The 22,881-nt window shown below is 36.3% G+C and overlaps 1 protein-coding gene across 13 annotated transcripts in view; it reads left to right on the forward strand.

Moving 5' to 3' along the window:
- The window catches only part of VEZT (vezatin, adherens junctions transmembrane protein), a 77,613-nt gene that overhangs the window by 4,011 nt on the left and 50,721 nt on the right, over positions 1-22,881 (forward strand). For 10 of the 13 annotated variants that reach the window (XM_045463356.1, XM_045463362.1, XM_045463357.1 and 7 more), the window contains exon 2: positions 19,141-19,275. In XM_045463356.1, the coding sequence (XP_045319312.1) occupies positions 19,141-19,275 (135 nt within the window). Of the gene's footprint in view, positions 1-4,892; positions 5,023-19,140; positions 19,276-22,881 lie in introns of those variants that run through there. The other 3 variants (XM_045463364.1, XM_045463365.1, XM_045463354.1) reach the window with 2 other exon arrangements.

Consider the following 22,881-nt stretch of genomic DNA (forward strand, 5'->3'; position numbering starts at 1 on the left):
CTTTCAGCTTTATTTTCCTTCAAGGTTGCTTTGGCTATTTTTGGTCCTTTGCATTTCCAAGTAAATTTTAGAATCAGCTGGTCAATTTCAGTTAAGAAAAAAAAAAAGGCTGAGATTCTGATTGGGATTGCTTTGAATCTATTGATTGATTCAACAGATTCAATTGATTTGGAGAGACTTGACATCTTTACAATACTAAATCTTCCAATTTGTGAACATTTTTACTCTCACCTTCTAAATGAGGCAGTTTCTCATCTCTGTTCTACAACTGATTTTACAAACAGGGAATATAGGGGAGAAAAATAATTTTCCCTCTACCCTTCTACTTCTTGGCTGAGAACCCTGTATTAAAAGATACATTAACAGAGAAAAACAAACAAGTTTATTAACATGTATACCTCATTTGTTCATGGGATATACTGTGAAAAACCAGAGCTAGACAATATTTAAAGCAGTAAAAATAGATTTTAATCCTGGCTATCACAATAGGTGAAAAGAGACCTCAGTGAGAACCAGACTTAGTTGCAAATATAGCCTGGGCAAGAGGGAATTTAATTACTAAGAGGAAACACTGGGATAAGAGGGGTTTTGGGGAGCCTGGGTGGCTCAGTCAGTGAAGCGTCCGACTTCAACTCAGGTCATGATCTCGCTGCTTGTGGGTGCGAGCCCCTCATCGGGCTGTGTGCTGACAGCTCTGACAGCTTGGAGCCTGGAGCCTGCTTCGAATTCTGTCTCCCCCCTCCCCTGCCACTCACATTCTGTCTCTCTCTCTCTCAAAAATACATAAACATTAAAAAAAAAAAAAAAAAAGAGTGGTTTTGGCTAAACTGATCTAATAGAAGAATTCTTGCTAAAGACAGGGGTGGGGTGGGTGGGGGTTGGACATCAACCTGGGTGGGTGATAGAAAATGAGGAACCCAGTATCTATCAAAGTTGTTATGCTCATGAAGCTGAGAACACATGATCACGATCATAAGCAACAACGTAAGAGTCAGGAGACCATCACATCTGCCTCTCGATAACCCACAAAGCTGGTACAGTGGTACTGGAACTCAGAATCTATCCACTGTCTCTACCGCAACTGCCTCTGCATTACCAGAAAGCTGGTAATATGTTCCACATATTGGAACAAAGGAAGGAAGGAAGGAGGAAGAGAGAAAGAAAAGCCCACTTTATATCTAGAATCCTAGCTGCAAGATAATTTGAGAAATCTTACATTTAGCTTTCCTGTCTCTTAAACCTCTCCTACCCTAAGAAAATTTGACTGGATATTTTTGGTGTATTTGTTTTAACACTGTTGTTTTAATGATTTTTAGAGTCAGAAGTCAAACGCATTTATGTCTTAAGACTTACTCAGGGGGCGCCTGGGTGGCTCAGTCGGTTGAGCAACTGACTTCGGCTTAGGTCATGATCTCACGGTTTGTGAGTTCGAGCCCTGTCAGGCTCTGTGCTGACAGCTCAGAGCCTGGAGCCTGCTTCTGATTCTGTGTCTCCTTCTCTCTCTGCCCCTCCCCCACTCATGCTCTGTCTCTCTCAGTCTCAGAAATAAACATTAAAAATTAAAAAAAAAAAAAGACTCAGAATGTCATATGCTACATTAAAATTAAAATTTTAAATTTTAAGTCAAGCAGAGTTTTGGAAAGTACTCCCAACTATATCCTTTCCCTACTTAACACTCTTTTTTTAAGTGCCTTGATTTAATATCAATTTCCTGGAGTATTAGTAACTCTACTATCTTTTCTTATAATATTGACCCAGAGGTCATCTTTGAGTGCTGCTACTTTGGGAGGACCAGGGCTACACTGAAAGATGATGTAGTAGAGAATTAAGAAAGAAAAGAAAGAGTGAGATTCCCAGGTCCAGGTCCCAGTCCTTGCCCCAGAATCTGACCTTCTTTTTATCAGTACTAGACTCCAAATATACCTTCAAAGTTAATTCCGTTATCTTGGAACCTAACAACCCCAAGAGGCTCCAGTGGAAAGGAGTGGAAAGCATAACCTCAGACTTGGACCTCTCAGGCAGAACAACAACAGGACAAAGTTTCGAAAATGATGAGCAGCATGTCTAACATGGGTACTCTGCAAAATAAATACTGAAATGCCAATATCATCATTTTACTCTGTAATTGTTATCTGTAAGATCTTTTGAGAGTATGTAGCCTCTATTGGCCTTAGGCAGGTGTTACAAAGTTCTGATGTTGCTCTTTTGTAGCTTTCAGATTTTTTCATTATAAATTAATTGCAGAACTTTGAGCCATTCATCCTATTTTGAATCCTTCCATGCCCAGAGGAAAGAGTACCTGAAAATAAGAAGTTTTGATCTGAAGGACAAATATTTCTACCTCTTTGCATTATTTGTAGTGTATCTAAACCATTTCTTCATAACTACACTATAGGGACAAAGTTGTCCTCAAGGGACTCTTTACTCTTTCATATCTGTCCGTGATAACCCTATTTCGGTGGCTGAATTCTTTGGTTTTGTTGAAATTCATTCTCTTTTCCTTTGTTCATGACTGGGAAAGCTAATTTTTGCACCTCTTATCTCTACCTCTTTCCCTCCTTTGTACTTCTCAGTAAATTATTAAATGTTAACTCTTTGTTGCCATTATGTTCAGGTGTACCCCTTCCCCTCCCCATACTAAGTCAGATAAATGTGAGATGGCTCTCACCCAATCTCTCACACGTAAAAGTCAGTTTAAAAAATCCTTCCTTACTTGAGAGATTCTCCTTTCTTTATGTTATTTTTATATATTTTAATTTAAAAATTTTTAATTCCAGTATCCTTTCTATATTTGAAGGTTAAATATTATTTGTAGATTCTTTCTATTTGCATTATTGATTTGACTAATGGAAGAAAATTGTTTTTTGTCTGTGAATGTATATATTGACAGTATTTGGTATTTTGATAATGGAATTGCTGTCTGGAATAATTATAAAATTTAAGGTATTGTTGTGTCATCTCATTTTCACTTAAAATTCATCTTCAGTTTTCTGCGGTACATAAAATTCCACAATTGTATAAAATACTCTACTTCTAAATAGTAGCTGAGCTTGGAAGCATAGCAAAACTCATGGTTTTATCACTATCTGAAATTGAAAGAATACTTATTAATGAGTGGTTAAATTAGAACCCTACTGACATAAAAGATTAATCATTAAGGCCAAAGCTAGTTTATTACCAGATGTGCAATAATAAATTTGTTTAACACAAGTTATAAAAATTATTCTTGGGGAACAAGTCTTTGCTTTTTTCTTTCTGGGTGATATTCCTTCCATTTTGGCTTCACATATCCACAGATCTCTAATGAGGATTTTGACACTTAAAAAAGTAAAATAAAACCAATGAAACAACAGATTTGGGGCAAAAAAAAAAAGTTTAACATTAAAAAATTTTTTTTTTAATTTTTAATGTTTATTTTGAGAGAGAAGTGGGGGAGGGGCAGTTGAGAGAGGGAGAGAGAGAATTCCAAGCAGGCCCTACCTACACTGTCAGCACAGAGCCTGACATAGGGCTTGAATGTACAAACTGAAATCATGACCTGAGCTGAAACCTAGTCTGCTACTTAACTGACTGAACCACCTGGGTGCCCCAGTGCTTAAATTATTTTTATGGTTGTCTTGGTATTTTTACACAGTTCTATTAAAGGCTTTCTTTTTTTTTTAAGTTTATTTATTTTATTCTCTACACCCAGGATGGGGCTTGAACTCATAAGGCTGAGTAAATAAGAGTCAAGCCCTTAGAGTTCTCCATTAATTAGGAAATACAGGAAGAGATTCGGCTCATTTCCAGTCCATTTTTGGATCAGGAACTCTTACTCAATTTTAGTTTTCTTGGTTCTGTACCAGTGTTTCTGTAGTTCCCAAAGTTGGGATTTTGTTGATTAATCCACACCATTAATTTCACGCCTCTTTAACAGCTTTATTGAAGTGGGTTTTCTACGTCTATATATATCTTGCCCTATCCTTTTAGTTTCACTCTTCCTTACAGATTCTCCCTTTCTGATGAAAGTGCATAATACATCATTTTGAGAGAAAAATCTCTCCTTTATCTCTTAAGGGAACCACAAATTCTTTTTCTACTCTTTTTATTATCATTTGGGATAAGGAAAAAAAACAGTAAGGTTGGATGTGATCTAATAATATCCAGACCTCATTCTAATGTTTATCGCATGCTCTTCTCACAACATGTTGCCTGTGTGTTTGACTTGGTTCTAATTTTTTTTTAAGTAGTTGAAAATGAGTTTTACTTCCTCACCTTGCTTCTGCCCTGCATCCAATAAATGCCCATTATATGCCAGTTCATTAATCAGATACTAAATGATATTAAGGGTAGCATCAGAACTAGGGAGCACTCAATCCACCATTGCTACCTTCCTTTCTCTTAGTTAAGACCAAGTCATTGTCGTTCTTTATATTTAATCAGTTGAGTGTATAAGCTGTGCAAGTCAGTTTTCTCCCTTTGCATCTCTTCAAGCTTTTTTTTTTTTTTTGATGGATTTTGTTTTGTACTATATACAATCGTACTTAAGTACATTTGTGCTATTGTATGGAAAAAATGTGAAGTCACTCTTTTTAAAACTTTTTGTTGTGTATAACACTTCATATGATTAATTGGATAAGATTGATTTTGATTGGAAAATCTTAGAAGCCTGCAGCCAGGAAAATTTATGAATATAAGTCTTACCTGCTGCTAGTTTACAAAAAATTTTTAAGTAAACATAATTATTAAGTAATATCCTTTAAAGGCGTTTAAAACCCCCTACTCCTTCTATTACTTCTGCAGTTACTGAGTGGTAGTGAAGGAATTATGTTGAGGTTTTTTTCAAAGAGCTGCTTCTGATTGGAAAATGCTTAGTAATGATGGAGACACACCCTCCAGTTCAGTGGCCATTTTGTAGTGTGGTTCTTCTGGAGAAACAAGTGGGAACCATCAAAGAAAGAAGTGTATGGATCAGAAGAATATGGGCAAAAGGCAATAAATTTTTCATCTAGGTCAATTGGAGAAATTATAACTATGCTGTCCGTGAGTAGTTTAATTAGTAAGACCAATTTTTCTGGATGCTTTTAGCTTACTTAATCTTTTTGATTTCTGTGATTAGATTTGCTTTGCTCATATTGAGGAACAATTAAATTAATGCTTGGATTCAGGGCTTTGGGTATAGTAATTTAGAAGTTACGTTGAAATATGTAAACTACAAAAAGTATTTCCTGTTATTTTATAATTAATTTTGCAAGGTACTTTTTATGGTATTATCTATCCAAGGTTTAAGGTTGGGGGTAGGGGAAGCAGTGAGTAGTTATTTTCAAATTATGCTTTCTGATTGTGTACTGATTTAAAGATGAGTGAAAAGTCTGTAGGAATTCAGTATATTGACAATATAATTAATTGTAATGGGTAAATTTATTTTCCTTTATAGAGTTTGTAAATTATGACAATTTTAGCTCTTTATATCTAAAAGCATTTTCATTAAAAATAGAGAAAACAGCTACCTTGCATAATTTGGTAATGACAGTCTTCCTCATCAGCTTATTTTGTGATGTTCTGCAGTTAGCCTGGAAAGAAATAAGGAAATAATAGCAACTAACAACAGGAATTCCTCCTTTTCCATCATATTTTCCCAGAAAATTGCTGTTTTACATGTAATAATTACATTTTATACCTATAGCTATAAGCTATATTCAAGGAGAAAAGACTTCTAAAATATTTTTAACAGCTAATAAATAATTGTTTCCAGGCAAATATCCTCCATCAAAGCCCTTAATTATAGAAAATCTTTTTTTCATGAAGATTTTATTTTGAATAAAAGATCTTTTAGAGATTCCTTTGGCATGGCAGAAACTTTTAAAAATATATAACTTACATTACAGTACTTTCTTTTCTGAAGAAATTAAAAACAGATATAAATCTTTAAAGAAAAGTTACCTGTAAGTAATTTGATAGATTGTTTTAACAAGGGACTGGAAACAAAGCCTTCTAGGTAAGCACAGGTTTATTATAAATTGAAGTCTTCATTGACAAAGTCACTCCTACATTATACACTTTCATATCTCTGTGCCAATGCCTCCTGTCTTCTACTGCCTTCTGTTAGTAGCTAACTGCCTTTTCCTACTGCTTCTTGTGTTTAATAATGGACTTAAAGAGATCAGATGACATCTGACATCTGACAGCAGTTAGCATTTGATATTTTACTGACATTTTAAATAATGGAACTGTGTAATAGTTGACTAGTTGATTAATTTTGATATAGACAAGTGCACAGGATCATTCTATTCATTTGCTATACTAACAATTCGACACCTTTTTTATTAGGCCTTACATTGGGCACCTTTTTCCACACAAATAACACATGAATGTATTCTCATTATGAAAAAGTCAAATAGGGGCGCCTGGGTGGCGCAGTCGGTTAAGCGTCCGACTTCAGCCAGGTCACGATCTCGCGGTCCGTGAGTTCGAGCCCCGCGTCAGGCTCTGGGCTGATGGCTCAGAGCCTGGAGCCTGTTTCCGATTCTGTGTCTCCCTCTCTCTCTGCCCCTCCCCTGTTCATGCTCTGTCTCTCTCTGTCCCAAAAAAAAAAAAAAAAGTCAAATAATACAGGGAAAGCATCAGCCCTCCCTTAATCTTCCTTTTCTTCCTAGAAGTAACCACTCTCCTCAGTTTTCTGCCAGATCATTTTCAGTGCAATTATATTCATATATACATATAAGCAAATATATACTCATAATACACATAGAAATGTTGTATAATATCTATAGGATCAATGCCTAGTAGAATTGCTAGACCAATGGATATATTAATATTTTTATATACTCCCATTAATGGCATCTGAAGTATCTTTTTCCTTATACCCTTACCAACACTATACATGACCAAACTTAAGCGTTGCCAACTATCAGGTTAAAATTATATCTTTGTTTGAATTTGCACTCCTTCAATCAAGGGTAAAATCTAGCATGTTTTTATTTGTATTCACCCATTTGTGTATTTTTTTTCTTTGAACTGCCTCTTTATATCCTTTGCCCATATTTGTAGTTTTTAATATTTTCTTATTGGATTATATGGTTTTATCAAAAAGAAATTAGTTTTATCATATGTTGGCCATATTTTCTCTTAAGTGTCATAAGAGTTGTTTTAAAAACTCAGTGAGATAGCCTTGAGAATAATTTGGAAGAATAAGGTACTGTTATTTTTATAGTCCCAGGATTCTTTGCAGCCAGTTTCAAGGTTTGTGTAATCTGAGGTAAATACATACGAATTATAACTTATCTGAAGAGAAATGATTGGGAATAAAAGTAGGTATTATAGGGAGAATTATGCTTTGTTGAATTTTCTAACTTAATCTGTTAGATAATTTTTAAATTACAAGTCCAGTTTCTGGTTAAAAAAAAACACAACTATATAAAATACTGTATTGGACTGAGTTAATGAATTTATTTACTCTAAATTAGTTGCAACGTAGTGGAATAAATAACAGTTTTGGCTCTCTGTTGGCTTGTGTAGATTCAAATTCTGGCTCTCTTATTTCTGTGACCTTGGCTAAGTTACATGTTCTTTCTATGTCGTAGTTTTTCTCTTTTCTCAAACGAGCTCTGCCTCATAAAGTTATCATAAAGGTAAAATGAGTTAACACATAAAATGCTTAGAAATGTGCCTGGTACTTAGGAATGAACGTAGGTAATCAGTAAATGTTTGGTGCTGCTGTTTGGGGACGAATTAGTGGGGGAGAGAATCAACCCAATAGATGTGAACTGACACTGATCATTCTCCTGTGAGAAGAAAAGTGCATCTCAGTAATATTGAACAGAATTCACAGCCTCCACTGACATTTCCAAACCAGAGATAAACGCTGTTGGAACCTATGAAATGAGCCGGTGGAGCAGGTCAAGGACCGTTTCCAGACTCCCCCCTGCTTGTGGCCCTCATAGCCTGTGGGAAACTGCAGCACTGGAATACTTGCTTAATTTTGTTTGTGTGATCTTGATCATGTTTGTGCCTGCTATGGCTCTATCACCCTTGGTGAGTGGATTTCTAAATTCATAATCTCTCGCCTGTAGATTATTTTTCCTCTTTGCATTTATACCTGAAAATTTCCCTTTGGTTTTTGCTTGAATTATTCCCGATTGTACTTTGTTAACCCTAAGATAGTAAGTATAGAACTCTTTTAAGAATGAGTAAACAGAAAAGTCATGGAGCTTAAAACAATTCTATGAAGATTTGGAGTTGCCACGCTCCAACAAAGTATATTCACAGAAGGGGAAAAAAAAATCCAGATTTGTGTTTCCAGATTAAAGTGGCTATAGTTCTATGAAACCTAAAGCCACCAGTGAAGGGGGAATAATTTAATAATTTGAGATGAGGACAACCTGAAGAGAGGAAACAATACCCCTGAATTAAAAATTGTACCATGCAGGATCAGCATTTTGGACCTTAAGTGAATAAAATCTGATAAATAAGTATGTTGTTAACCATGTCTTTTACTTTCTGTATTCTGATGCACTGATCATCTCAGGACCTTACTGACCCTGGAGGGATTGCCGCTCCCAGAGTTAACCAATTCCTAAGAGATAGCAAACCGTTCATCTAGGTAACACACCTCTCACCTGGCCACGACGCATCTGCCCTAATCATCACAGGGTCAGATACCAGACCTCACTAGGGACAACCCCTATGCTTCAGAGCCTGCTGAAATTATGCAAACTAGCCAGCTTTAAGCCTCCTTCCCTTGCCTTGCTTATTCCTTCCCAAAGAAACCACAGTAAAGGCCGTGATCCATAATTTCCTCCCTCTCCCCTCCTGACCAACCCTGGTGCTGCCCACCATGACCTCCCCTTCCTCATGGCACGGCCTACCTCCATCTTTTGAGATCTATGAATATAACTGTCTTTTCAATGGCAGTCATCTCCTGATCTGTTGGCCTTACCTGAGCAATGAAACTTATATTTTAAAACAATAAGGGATACCTGGCTGGCTCAGTCTGTGGAGCATGCAATTCTTGATATTGGGGTCGTGAATTCAAGTCCTATGTTGGGTGTGGTCCTTACTTTAAAAAAAAATAAAGAAGACTTCTTCTAGATACCCTTTTTCCTCAGAGACAGTTTTATGTTATTATTAAGGGTGTAGGCTTTGGACTCAGGCCAAAGCTGGTTAGTCTTACACTATTTAACTTAGCCACGTTTTTTACTTCATGTGCCCTAATTTCCTTCTAAAATGGTAGGAATAGTAATAATTTCGCTTTAGAAGTTTGTTGTTGAGAGTAAAGTATTATAGGGGTGTCTGGATGGCTCAGTCAGTTGGGCGTCTGACTTCGGCCCAGGTCATGTTCTCATAGTTCGTGGTTGGACAGCTCAGAGCCTGGAACCTGCTTCAGATTCTTTGTCTCCATCTCTCTCTGCCCCTCCCCTGCTCACGCTCTGTCTCTCTCAAAAATAAACATTAAAAAAAATTTTTTTTTGAGTAAATAAAGTATTATAAAACATCCTTAACTTCATGCCTGCCTTATAAGCAACTCAAGAAATGTTAACTTTCTTTACTATTACTCTATTTTCCAGCTTCGGCTCTACTCTTTTCTGAAATATTGGCCTCTTGTAAGGCCTTCTTATCTTCTCATCCTCTGTATTACCTCTAGCTGATCTCATCTACTCAATATGTTCCCATACCTGTACCCTACTATGTGGGTTTACCACCATACCTATTTGCTAAAAGCTCAGATCTGTGCATTCAAACTGGGCCACTTTCCTGATCTCCAGATATTTTAGGTCTAAATTATTCACATTTGAGTATCTCATAGGCTCCCTCTTCAGCCCTGTTGTGCTGCCACTATTTTATATTTCAGTAAATAACACCACCTAATTGTCCAAACCAGAAATCTAGGAGTCACCTTGCCCCCATCTGTTGCCAGCCACTTTCAAGCATAAATGGGTAGTAAATTTGAAGAGACGGTATTCACAAACTAAAGAGTGTTTATTACATTTTGAGAAAGGGAGTAGGGGTGAAGGGTAAGATAAAGGTATTTCTCATTTTATATCTTTTTGTGTTGTTTGAAATTTTTATTTAAAAATAGCAATATGGTCAAAAAAATTTTTTTGTGAAATTGAACAATTGAATTTCCTTTTATAGCATAAAAACAGTTAACTTTTTCTTAAATATTCCCAGAGAGAGGTTAATGGCAGAAAAGTCCTATAATTCTAGTGCCAGACATATAGAAGGTGCTCAATAAATATTTGATTAGTGATAAATGAACAAATTGATGGTTGGATTGCCATTTGTTTTCCCTTTCTAGCTAAGTGATTTTTCTAGTGGAATGCCGCCAGCACTCAGTCTGTGGCATCTAGAAAACAGCAGATAGTTGGTGAGGAACCAGAATCAGAATTTGACCAGTAGTTGTTGTAGACTACAAAGGGTTTTCTAAAAGTGTGTCTGCAAACAGCTCCTTCTGGGAAAGAGAAGGAGAGAGTCCATAGGGTACATAAGAGCATAAGAGTTAGCGTGAAAGAGCATCTGAGGTTCTTAGCCTGACACATGTGCTTGGTTGTAAGCCTATAGCATTGAGATGTGCCCATAACCAAACTTTGCTCTTGATGGCTGGTTAAAATTTCAATGCATAAATTCAGATGTAGTTATTTTGAACATAACTCATTTCACTCTTAGAATGCCTATTGAGTTTTAGATTACAAGTCATGGAAAAATAAATAATTTTCCATTTAGGTGTTTGCTTTTTAAATCTATCATTCTCCCAAAATAAGAAGTGAGGAAAACAGCTGTTGGGCTACTTAAGTTTTGTCAATTTTTCAATCTATGATTGCTCATATTCTAAAACAACATTTCTCAACCTTAGCACTATTGACAGTTTGAGCTGGATACCTCTTTGTGGGGCTTCTCCTATGTATTGTAGGATGTTACATAGCATTCCTGATCTCTGCCTACTAGATGCCAGTAACATTCCTCCCCTCCTCAGTTATAACAGCCAAAAATATCTTCAGACATTGGAGTTGGGGGATGGGTGCAAAATCTAGTTTGAGGACTACTGCTCTATAGGAACGTACTGTTTGGTTTTTGTTTATGTTTTTTAACTGTCTTAATGGTATTTTTAAAACATGGCTCCAAAAATCACAAAATTGAGACTTTTTATTCCACAAACTTTTAATTAGTTTGTGGAAGGTAAATATGAATAATTGACTTTGACAGGTAATTAGTCGTTTATTTGTGACTAATAAGTCACAAGACTGGTAAGTCTCCACTAAGACTGGTTACTTAAAATCTTACTGCTAGAGGATACCTTTGACATTTGTTATCCTTGGTGGGAATATTGAGTGACCTGGGCATTGTTGTAGAAAGTTTGCAAATCCAAATATTTGCCCAATGTTATATGAATACTTTTTATGAATACGTAAAATATCACATACATATGTTGCAGTGGGTTAATTGGTGCTAGTATAATTAACTCAGAAATTCATTTAAAGATGAAGCTAAATTAACATTTGCTTTTTGTCATATTCTCTTTCAGCAGATACTAGAAGGACCACTACCATTATATGGAAATTTGCAAAGACTTGAGTGTTCTAGTCTAAAATTTAATAAGCTTATCTTTTTCCCAGAGTAAAATAATAAATGGAATTTTCTCAATTTTACATTTTTCTGCCATATTATTTTCTTAAATCTTTTATACCAGACTCTAGGAAAGCCTGGCATCTGATTTTTTTAAACTTATAACGGACTTTTAAAATTATACATAAAAGGAGAGAATAATACAGTGAAAGGTCTCTATACCCATGACCCAGCTTCGGCTTGAACAGCTGTTAATATTTTGCTAACCTGTCTTATATGTTTCTCTCCCACCCCCACCTTTTTTTTTTTTTTTTTTTTTGGAGTATTTTATGAGACTGATGCGCTGCCCACTGTGCCAAGAGGGCCACTTTCTTGGAGTATTTCAAAGCCGATCCCAAACATTACCTGATTTTACCTGTAAATTCTTTAGTATGCATCTCTAACAGACAAGTGTGCTCTCTTCTTTTTTTAAATGCCAACTCCAATATAATTATTTAATAAAATTAGTAATTCCCTAATAATTGTCACCAGCCAGACCTAACGACCGGACCTTTATTATTCACCTGCTTGTACTCACTGACCTTTGTCCCACAGTTTTCCTTATGCTCTTCTTTCCAGCTTATATCTCTGAAGTCAGGCAAAAGACCAAGGGGCATAGCATCCTGTGATAGAAACTGGAACTACTCCTTAAGCAATAAGGACTGCCTGAACAAACAATTCTAGCCAGCCCAGACCACCTAGACCAGTTTGAATTGAACCCCCAACTCATGCCTATGCAGGTGGACCATGGATGGAGTGACCCATAGAGTGACTGTCAGTTACCTTTACCTCATTGTAATGACAAACTCTTTGCCCAAGGAGAAGCACAAGCCTCATTTACATAACCTAGGGTACATGTAAAGGCATGTTTCCTTAGGATGCATGTGCCACTTGATGCTTGCCTCTAAGTGATGACAAGGCTCCCCTATCTAAATATTCATTGTAATCCTTAATAAAAGAAACCCATTCACCCTTGCTCAGGGAGTCAGGCTTTGGAAGTTATTCCCCATGCTGTCCTTTTTTGCTGCAAATAAAGTTTCCTTTGTGTGACAACTTACCTGTTGTAGTTCTATTTGTGACTCATCAAGGAGCAAACACACGTTTAGTTAGATTACAGTATCACCTAATATCTAGCCTGCATTTGGATTTCCTCGAGTATCTAAAAATGTCTTTTTATAGTTGTTCAAACCAGGATGTAGGCAGAACTCACATATGACATTTGGGTGATATTTGGATGTCCCTTTAGTCTTGAGCAGTTTCCTCCACTTCCTTTATTATATGGCTCATTTGTTGAAGAAACTGAGTAATTTGATATGTAGAATTTCTGTATTCTGGCATTGGCTGATTGCATAGGATAAGATGGCATTTGATTTAGCATAAAATTATAATATTTAAGCATACCACTTTTTTATCTTGTTTCTCACAGAACATCATGGGGGTTTTTTTTTGGTGTTTTTTTTTTTTTAATAATGTTTATTTCTTTTTAAGAGAGACAGAGTGTGAGCAGGAGAGGAGCAGAGAGAGAGGGAGACACAGAATCCGAAGTAGGCTTCAGGCTCTGAGCTGTCAGCACAGAGCCCAACACGGGGCTTCAAACCCAAGAAATGCGAGATCATGACCTGAGCTTAACGCTTCACCGACTGGGCCTGAGCCACCCAAGCGCCCTGATGAGTTTTGTTTTACCACTTGAACAAGTTTAAGAAAATAGCATTCTTATTTTGTACTTAAGGAAGCTGGGACCAAGAGAGGATTTTCCTGAAACATGGCAGCCTATCTGGAAAGTATCAAAACACTCAGTATTTTCTTTGGTAGTTGAAAGCAGTGGTCTTATCAGAAGTAGCATAGAAGGAAGCTTTTTAGCAAGGACCTCACCTGTTTTGTTTTGTTTTCTTCCCTATGCCTAGATATTGCTTGGCACATAGAAAATGTTCCATTAGTATTTATTAATGAATGAGTTGCCTAATTTTACCATTGTTGCCAGGTTGCCTGTTCTTACTCTGGCCTAGAACCTGGAAGGTTACAACGTATTCTCTCTGTAAGTGTTTAATTTAAAGCAGTTCAGAAGAGAGAACCTAATAATAAAAGTATTTTACCCATCACCTCAATTTCTGCACTAGTTTATCTTCCTTTTTAAATGCAAACCAGCAATAATGGTACTGGCACTTATGCAGAATGCACCACAAATCATGCAGAAAGCAAACAATGCATTAAATGGGTGGTTCAAGCTTTATATATATGCATCAGTGTGGGATCTGATATCTTTAATGTGTGGGTGGGCATGAAGTGCAGGTAGTCATGGACTTAAATGAATCATTTTCTTGAAGTGCTTGTTCAGCAAAAATGTTGGGGTTTCCTGTCTATTTTTGTTTATTTTTCTTACAAAAATATGTTTCAGCCATCACAACAATCTTAGCACAACCAGAGACTCTTGGCTGTCTTTCATTTAGCAAAATTCTTTCTGGTGCTATGATGTGTGTTTTCTGTCAGGCTAAAATTTACAGGAATAGTGAACCACAAGGATTTCCTGAGGAGAAGCTCCCACATGCTGTGTCTGAGGTTTCTCGTATTTCTTTTGGCAACACTATCATTCTACAATACTACAGAATTATAGTTTGAGTCCAGTGCTAATAATTTCTTACAAGAAAACAACTTAACTGAAATATTTATGGTTCTATTTTGCTTGAACCAAGGAAAAAAGTTATAACCAAAAATTACCTATCATCACCTACTCTACCTTGCCCTCTACAAAAAAAAAGTCCCTTTCTTTTTTTTTTTTTTTTTTTTTTTAATTTTTTTTTTCAACGTTTATTTGTTTTTGGGACAGAGAGAGACAGAGCATGAACGGGGGAGGGGCAGAGAGAGAGGGAGACACAGAATCAGAAACAGGCTCCAGGCTCTGAGCCATCAGCCCAGAGCCTGACGCGGGGCTCGAACTCACGGACCGCGAGATCGTGACCTGGCTGAAGTCGGACGCTTAACCGACTGCGCCACCCAGGCGCCCCAAAAAGTCCCTTTCTGAGGCTGCCATCAACCTATAATAATATTTACCATATGAAGCATAGAAATTTCTATGTATTCATTTATAAATTTAATACCCCAACCTACAAATACAGTGATTAGGGCTGTTGCAACATGGAGCCTGATCTTGTCGTAAAAGAAGAAATACATTATTATATATTAGGCCGCCACATTTTAATAACTAACATATTTGCCTTTTTCTTTCTTTTTTTTCAAGTTTTTTTAAAATTTATTTTGACAGAGAGAGAGAGACCAAAAGCAAGCAGAGGAGGGGCAGAGAAGGAGAGAATCCCAAGCAGGCTCTGCACCAGCCGCATGGACCATGATATAGGGCTTGATCGCCAAACCACGAAATCATGACCTGAGCCAAAACCAAGAGTCGATAGCTTAACCAACTGAGCTACGCAGGCAACCCCATTTGCCTTTTTCACTTTTCACTCGTGCATAGGGTAGAAAAAGCTTATCTATATGGTTTCATGTTCCACATTAAAATCAACCTTTTCTAAACTATCACTTGTTGAGTTTTGTTATGGGTATTCTTTGGTAATACAATTGTCAGAAAAGACTTAAAAAATATTCCCTTTCTAGGGGTGCCTGGGTGGCTCAGTCAGTTAAACGTTTAACTCTTGTTTTTGGCTCAGGTCATTATCTCATGGTACAAGTGATTGAGCCCTGCGTAGCTATTAGCGCGGAGCCTACTGGAATTCCCTGTCTCCCTCTCTGTCTCTGCCCCTCCCCAGCTTGTGCTCACGCGCTCTCTCTCAAAATAAATAAATACACATTTAAAAGAAAAAAAGAATCCAGCTCTCTCCTGTTAAGCCAGGTAGTAAGGAGGTTTGCAAAAATGTAAAACAATCCATCTTGCTCAATACCTTTCTTTTTCATTTTGGAGAAATAGTGTTCTCATTAAAAATTACATTATTTACATTAATATTGTAATGGGTTTACTGTTATCTTAAGTAAATTAATAAATATTTTAATTTTTTTAGTTTTAATTTCTAATATGATAAATGTTGTTGGACATCCACAAAAACTCTTTGGGGCTCTCAATAATTTGTAAGATCCTAAAGAGGTTTTGAGACCCAAAAAAATCTGTGAACCGCTAGTCATGATCTGGTTTTCTGAGATCTGTCAAATAATACACAGGTTACTTGGCAGTTTCAGAGAAAACGTGATGGTAATTTTAGCCCCCAAACACTTTTTTTAAATTAATAAAATAATAATTTTACCAACAATCACTTTGCACTCTTAAAATTTGCTCAGTTGTGCTATGAGGTCTAATTTGGTCGGTTCATCTTAGTTAATGTTCAGTTTGTTAACCAGGGGATCTTTGTTTTTCATTTGCGTGTTATCATTGGTTAAATACTAAATTTTATTTTGGCTCTAAAGCGATTGAAGCATAAAAATAGAAATAAAACAACAAAATTAAGGATGCAACTCAGAATACTAAAATAAACATTATGAATAAGAGCTTTAGAGTACATACAGTCTGAGTTTATATGTTTAGAAATGGTCTGATTTGCAATAGCAGTCTAAAAAAGTAAAGTGCAAATAAGAAATACAATGGTCCCTGGAATTATATTCTATCAGACCTGCAGTACCTTCATCCGTAGTCTCCAAAGATTGTCTACTCTGAAATTTTGTCTAACTGGTTACACAAAGCCATGAAACAAGGCACAGTGATAGTCTTGGCATGCCAAAAATTTCCAGAACTGTAAAACAGTGCTTTCTAGGGTGAAAGTGATGAATTATGTCACTAGAGATGGGGAAGAAACCAGAATTACTAAAGCATCATTCATAGTTGCATAGCTCATATAAATGGATGTCACACCTTTGATAAGAACGTTGTGAAACCAACCAAAAAGTTAATGAAAAGTTTTACATTGCTAGAAAAGGCGGAATAAGGTACTGACAGAATTACTGTATCAAATGACACCTCTGGACGTTATTGGTATTATTCAAGGTACATGATTAATGCTGCTATTTTGCAAAAAGTGAAATAGCAAGTGTTCCAGATTATGGTGTTTCCAACTGAGTACATATGCTTTAGTTGATGTGCAGAACACGTATGGAGAACAAAGTATTCATTGTTTCTCTTCTATTTAATCACTTTTAAAATTTTCCATTTTGTTATTTTGTGAGCTGTGATATGAACTGGAAAAGGAAGGGACTTTGGGGTCAGTGCTGACACTCATCAGCTGAGTGTGGAGTAAGAAAGGTATTAGAATTTGAATGAAAAGAAATTTAGCCCCCATCCCCACCCTGAATGAAGCCTGTTGCCACAGAACAGTTAGCAATCAGAGTGTGCCTCAAGGTCTTGACTGAGCCTTTAATTAAAACTGGGGTCAGCAAACTAATGCTTTTGGAGCAGATTTGTCCTCTGCTCCTGCCTGATTTTCTGTGGCTGGTGAACTAAGAGTGGACTTCATGTTTTTAAATGGTCGGGGGAAACATCAAAAGAATGATATTTTGTGACATATGAAAGTTACAAGAAGGTCAGTATTTCCATAAATAAAGTTTTATTGGAGCATAACCACACTCATTGTTTTATGTAGTGCTGTGGCTGCTTTTGCACCACAGCAGCAGAACTGATTAGTTACGATAGAGACCATATGGTCTGCAAAGTGTGAAATATTTACTGTCTGGCCTTTTACAGGAAAACTTTGATGACCCTGGAATTAGAGTAACTCTGCTTTGATCCATCTTATTTATTGTTCTTCCCCCATGGGAGTTCACTTGAAGAAAGAGTTCTGCCTTAAAAACAAGTTGTGTTGTGTTTTTTTTTTTTTTTTTAAGTATGTAAACTTTTCAAAAGGTCAGCCCAACCGAACAAGCATTCTTGTTCTTTTGCCACCATGGGGACAGAGCAGGGTGGGGTTCACAACTCATTTTGAAAATATTTGAGTAATTCAAGGCGATATTTGAAGATCAAGGCAATATTTGAAGATACATTACGGGTGATGTTAAGATTAACCGTTTGTGCCACCAAAGGTTTTAAGTCTGGTAAAGAGAAAGGAACATATCCCTCCTTTTATTATAATTTTTTTGTATATTTTTTTCAAAAGAGTATTAAATGTAGCTTTAAAAGGAGGCATTTTACTTATCTTCTATTCTGGCAAATTGATACCCAGCAAATTGCTACCAGTACAAGCAAATTCCCACTCTGCCTCATTTTCCCAAACTCAAGGATATATTCCCTAGAAATATTGGTCTCACTTAACTGCCTCTTCTGTTTCCATAGTATCCAATACAATTCTGCAATTATTAATTTGCTTGATATTTCTATACTAAATTATAAGGAAGTTTCCCTGGTGTCTTTCTCTCTAAACATAGGAGGGACTGTTTGTTATTTTAGATAGTATAATATAATATTTCAGAGTGTTGGCTTTGGAATCAGACCTATCCTGCTTTCTGTATCTAACAGAGTGAGTCTGTTTCCTCATTTATGAAATGGGTATTAACAATAACAATGATCATAATACTTTTTAAAGTTTGTTGTGAACCTTAAGTGAAATGATGCAAGTAGAATGTTTAGTTAAGCTTTTGCCACATGATACTACATTAGCTGTGTTGCTGTTTACTATTGTTTTCATGGTGGTTGTTATTTTATCTCTACTACCTAACGTAAGGCCTTTTTTAAAGTATTAAATATTTTTGTTGAATGGAATCAGGGTTTATTTTTAAACATGTCACCAACTTGTGAAGTGTAATTTGAGTGAATACTATGGACCAGGTACTGTTCTAAGTGCCTTGTATGTATTTAGTCCTTGAAAGGACCCTATGAACAAGGTGTAATTATTATTCCTATTTTAAGATGAGACAGCTGAAGTGAAGAATTTAAACTGTCATAGGATATTCAACCAATAAGAGGCACAGTTGGGATTTGAACCTGTAGTCTGGCTCCAGAGTTTGTGTTCTTAACCACCATGTTCTAATGCTTTTATTAGCCACAGAATCTCTTGTTTGCCTTATGGTTGTATGTGAGATACAGCTTATTTTAGTTAATTTTCTTGGAGTTTTAAGATTGTTTACAGTGGCAGACATATGGTAGGTCATACATACTTTTGCTTGAATGAATTAGTGAATATGATAGTATAAAATTATAATTAATGTAGTATAATCATTGCTTAATTCTTAGCTTCAAGTAATAACTACTTTTCATTGTAGGCCCTCTTAGGAGCTATCTATAGTCAGGCTTGGCTATTTTGAAGTAATCTACTCTAATACTACAAATATTTGGGCAAAGAAATTGCTTTACAAATCTATTTATATTCCTAAACCCATTTTTTCTTGCTGGTACCCACTCAGAAAAATCTGTGTTTAGAGTTTTTCCTTTTTTGGGTCCCTCTGTTGAATTGTTGATTTTTTTTTTTTTTTTAATGTTAAATGGCATTGTGACAGATAATTCACTTTTTAATAGATGAAGCCTTAAAGAAATGGGGCATACTGGTCATGATAGTGAGTTTCCTATTGAATTTGACCTCTAAGCTTTTTAAATAGCAGTGATCTTGAAATTTGCTTTATTTCATATGTCTTTTTCAGAATTCTCCACTTTACCAGTACTTACAGGATCTGGGACATACAGACTTTGAAATATGCTCTTCTCTGTCACCAAAACCAGAGAAAAGCACAGTGACAGAGGGACAACAAAAGCCTCCTGCAAGAGCCCTGCCAAAAGTAAGAAATCACACTCATTCTCTCTGATTAATCTCTTGTTCTTCACCTCACTAATTATTCAAAGTGCCTTTACCTTTACCCTTGCAAAAACAAAAAAAAAAAAACACATAAGTACCTCCATGTCTTCCTCAACACTGGTTTAAGATATTATGTTTTATTTCATCAGTAGTACAAAACTGTTTAGATAAACATAAATCCTTGCTGTTTTGGACTATCTCAGTAACTTCTATAATAAATGGAAATTAATATGGTTGAAGATTAAAATATATTGTTTATTCAAATATTGAAGTTGTTTAGAGGGAACCAGAAAAATATACTAAAGCCTTAACCAGTAAGGCTCATATTAATTGAAATTTTTTTCTTTTCATATTTTTTAAAAGAGAGCACAATTAACGTCACTCCTAATCAGGGAAATACAAATCAAAACCACACTGAGGTACCACTTCACGCCAGTCAGAGTGGCTAAAACGAACAAATCAGGAGACTATAGATGCTGGCAAGGATGTGGAGCAATGGGAACCCTCTTGCACTGTTGGTGGGAATGCAAACTGGTGCAGCCGCTCTGGAAAGCAGTGTGGAGGTTCCTCAAAAAATTAAAAATAGATCTACCCTATGACCCAGCAATAGCACTGCTAGGAATTTACCCAAGGGATACACGAGTGCTTGATGCACAGGGGCACTTGTACCCCAATGTTTATAGCAGCACTTTCAACAATAGCCAAATTATGGAAAGAGCCTAAATGACCATCAACTGACAAATGGATTAAGAAGATGTGGTTTATATATACAATGGAATACTAGCTGGCAATGAGAAAGAATGAAATCTGGCCATTTGTAGCAACATGGATGGAACTGGAAAGTGTTATGCTAAGTGAAATAAGTCAGGCAGAGAAAGACAGATACCATATGTTTTCACTCATTTGTGGATCCTGAGAAACTCAACAGAAGACCAGGGGAAGGGGTAGGGGGAAAAAAAAGCTACACAGAGGGAGGCAAACCATAAGACACTCTTAAATACTGAGAACAAACTGAGGGTTGATGGGGGGTGGGAGGGAGGGGAGGGTGGGTGATGGGTATTGAGGAGGGCACCTGTTGGGATGAGCACTGGGTATTGTATGGAGACCAATTTGACAATAAATTACATATAAAAAAAAAGGAAGAAAAATTAAAAAAAAATAAAATAAAAGAGAGCACAAGTTATAAGAAAGCAAATTGATAACATATTTCACAAACAGTTTCAAGGGTATATTTACCTCAATTTCTGATGCCCTTTATATCTGTGCAGTATCTTTTTTTTTAATGTTTATTTATTAATTTATTTTGCGAAAGAGAGTGTTGGCGGGGAAGGGGCAGAAAAAGAGGGAGGAGAGAATCCCAAGCAGGCTCTGCATTGTATGCACAGAGCACTACATGGGGCTCGATCTCATGAACCATGAGATCATGACCTGAGCCAAAATCAAAGAGTCAGATGCTTAACCAACTGAGCCACCCAGGTGCCCCTGCACAGTATCTTTTTATACAATAAATATCTCAGTTGACTACAACATTGTGAGGCTAAGATACTAAAAAGAATCTCCATTACCATCAATTATGTTCTGTAAAATGCATTTAATAGATTCATTTATGTTCCATTAGCCATATTTATTAAAATAAGAAGATATTCCAGTACATTTCAGTTTTAACAAAAGGAATTCTAATTTAATAGGAAAAAAACCCAGATTACCTCATTTCCTAAGCATTCTAGTTTAATCATTGTTTTATTACAAGACATCATTATTTTGGGGAGGAGGCTTTTAAAGTTTTCAATTAGTTATTTACTCTGTGGTGATAGAGAGAGAAGTATCTTTTCTCCTGTTCTTAGAAAAATCCCTACAATGTGAGATAGCCAAGCTGGTCCCATTTGCCAGAGCAGAATGAATACTGGAGAAATGTTTTTTTGACTGACACTTACAGGGTGGGAGTTAGGGAGTTAGAGCTCACACAGATCAGAACCAGTTTGCTATTCCTCTGCACTTAAACCCTTTCTTCTCCCTGACCCTTTCAAATGTGGATGTTCCTGGGAAGAATTTTGAAAGCAAAACCTAAGGATACAGCTAACAGGTTATTTATAGATTAAGACTTGGATTTGAGATTACTTGGCCACAAAAGACAAAAAATGGGCCAAGGGATAGTCTTAGCCAGGATATGGGCATTGGCGTTTTTTTGTTGTTATGCAAAAACTTGGGTTTTATAGGTTTTAATCCTTTTCATTTATGATAGGTATTTTTACATATAGAAATGTTATTATTAACTTATAAATAAATAAAATGAGAGTTGAAAATTTCATCCCTCAGAAATTAAGGACCAGTAAAAAGCATAGCCAGAGAATGCGTTTCAAAATTACCACATGTTGGGGCACCTGGGTGGCTCAGTCGGTTAAGTGTCCGACTTTGGCTTAGGTCACAGCTTGTGGGTTCGAGCGCCTCATCGGGCTCTGTGCTGACAGCTCAGAGCCTGGAGCTGGCTTTGGATACTGGAGCCTGTTTTGGATTCTGTGTCTTCCTCTCTCTCTGTCCCTCCCCTGCTTGTGCTCTGTCTCTCTCCCTCTCTCTCTCTCAAAAATAAACATTTAAAAAAAATTACCACATGTCCAGAAAGTTCCTTTGGCCTTCATATTACACATTCAATTGTATGAGTTAAATTTTTCTAAAATGGAGTTTTTCTAAATCTGGGGCAGCTGAGTTTTAGAAAGATTTGTTGTATTACTTAGTTCCTTCTCAAGGGATATATTTTTAGAATTGCCCCCAAAGTTCTGTTCAAGCAGTGAAGTACCGATTATTTTCTTTTGAAAGCAGATTTTTTATTATTATATGAGATGGTGATAAAGCTATATTTAGGATTAATCACCCTTTTTTCACTTTTATTTTTTAATGTTATTGTTAAGTACTTACTGAGTAGCTATATTGGGATTCTCACTGTGAATATTTATTCTCTGTATATTTTTCTAGTTTCTTTTCCTGTGATTATTCTTAAACGTTCCTCCCATAAACTTTGAGCATCAGGCCTCTTTGCTTGACCTGTTTCTCTGAGTGATCTCATGTACTTTCTTGCCCTCATTGGCCACTTATATGCATTCTGTCTTCTCTCAGTTCTGGATGCTTGTCAAACATTTTCACCTGCCCTATACCCCAGGAAACTCAGATTCAGAATATGTAAAACAGAACTTTTTTCAACTCAGCACTCCCAAAACAAACAATATTCTTTCCATATTCCCAAGTTACCACTCTCTGTTATCTTAAGTTTCCTATCACTCCCACATTAGTTTGGTCACTAAATGATAAGTCAACTTCTTATGTCTCTAAAATCCAACCCTTATTCATTACCATTTTTTGTTATCCTATTTTAGGCCTTTATCATTGTTTAGCTGGACTATTAAATATCCTTCTAATGATACTTCTTGGCTACAATTATTTCCTGCTAGTACCACCTCTGTGCTGTAGCCAGTTATTTTTCTAAAATGCTGATATTTATTGTTTCATATCCTTGCATAAAAATCTTATGCAAGGTGCTCCTCATAGCCTACAGTATAAAGTCTAAACTATTATGGCATATAAGACCAAAGTTCTT

This window comes from Leopardus geoffroyi, chromosome B4, assembly GCF_018350155.1.
Source record: "Leopardus geoffroyi isolate Oge1 chromosome B4, O.geoffroyi_Oge1_pat1.0, whole genome shotgun sequence".
Lineage (NCBI taxonomy): Eukaryota > Metazoa > Chordata > Mammalia > Carnivora > Felidae > Leopardus > Leopardus geoffroyi.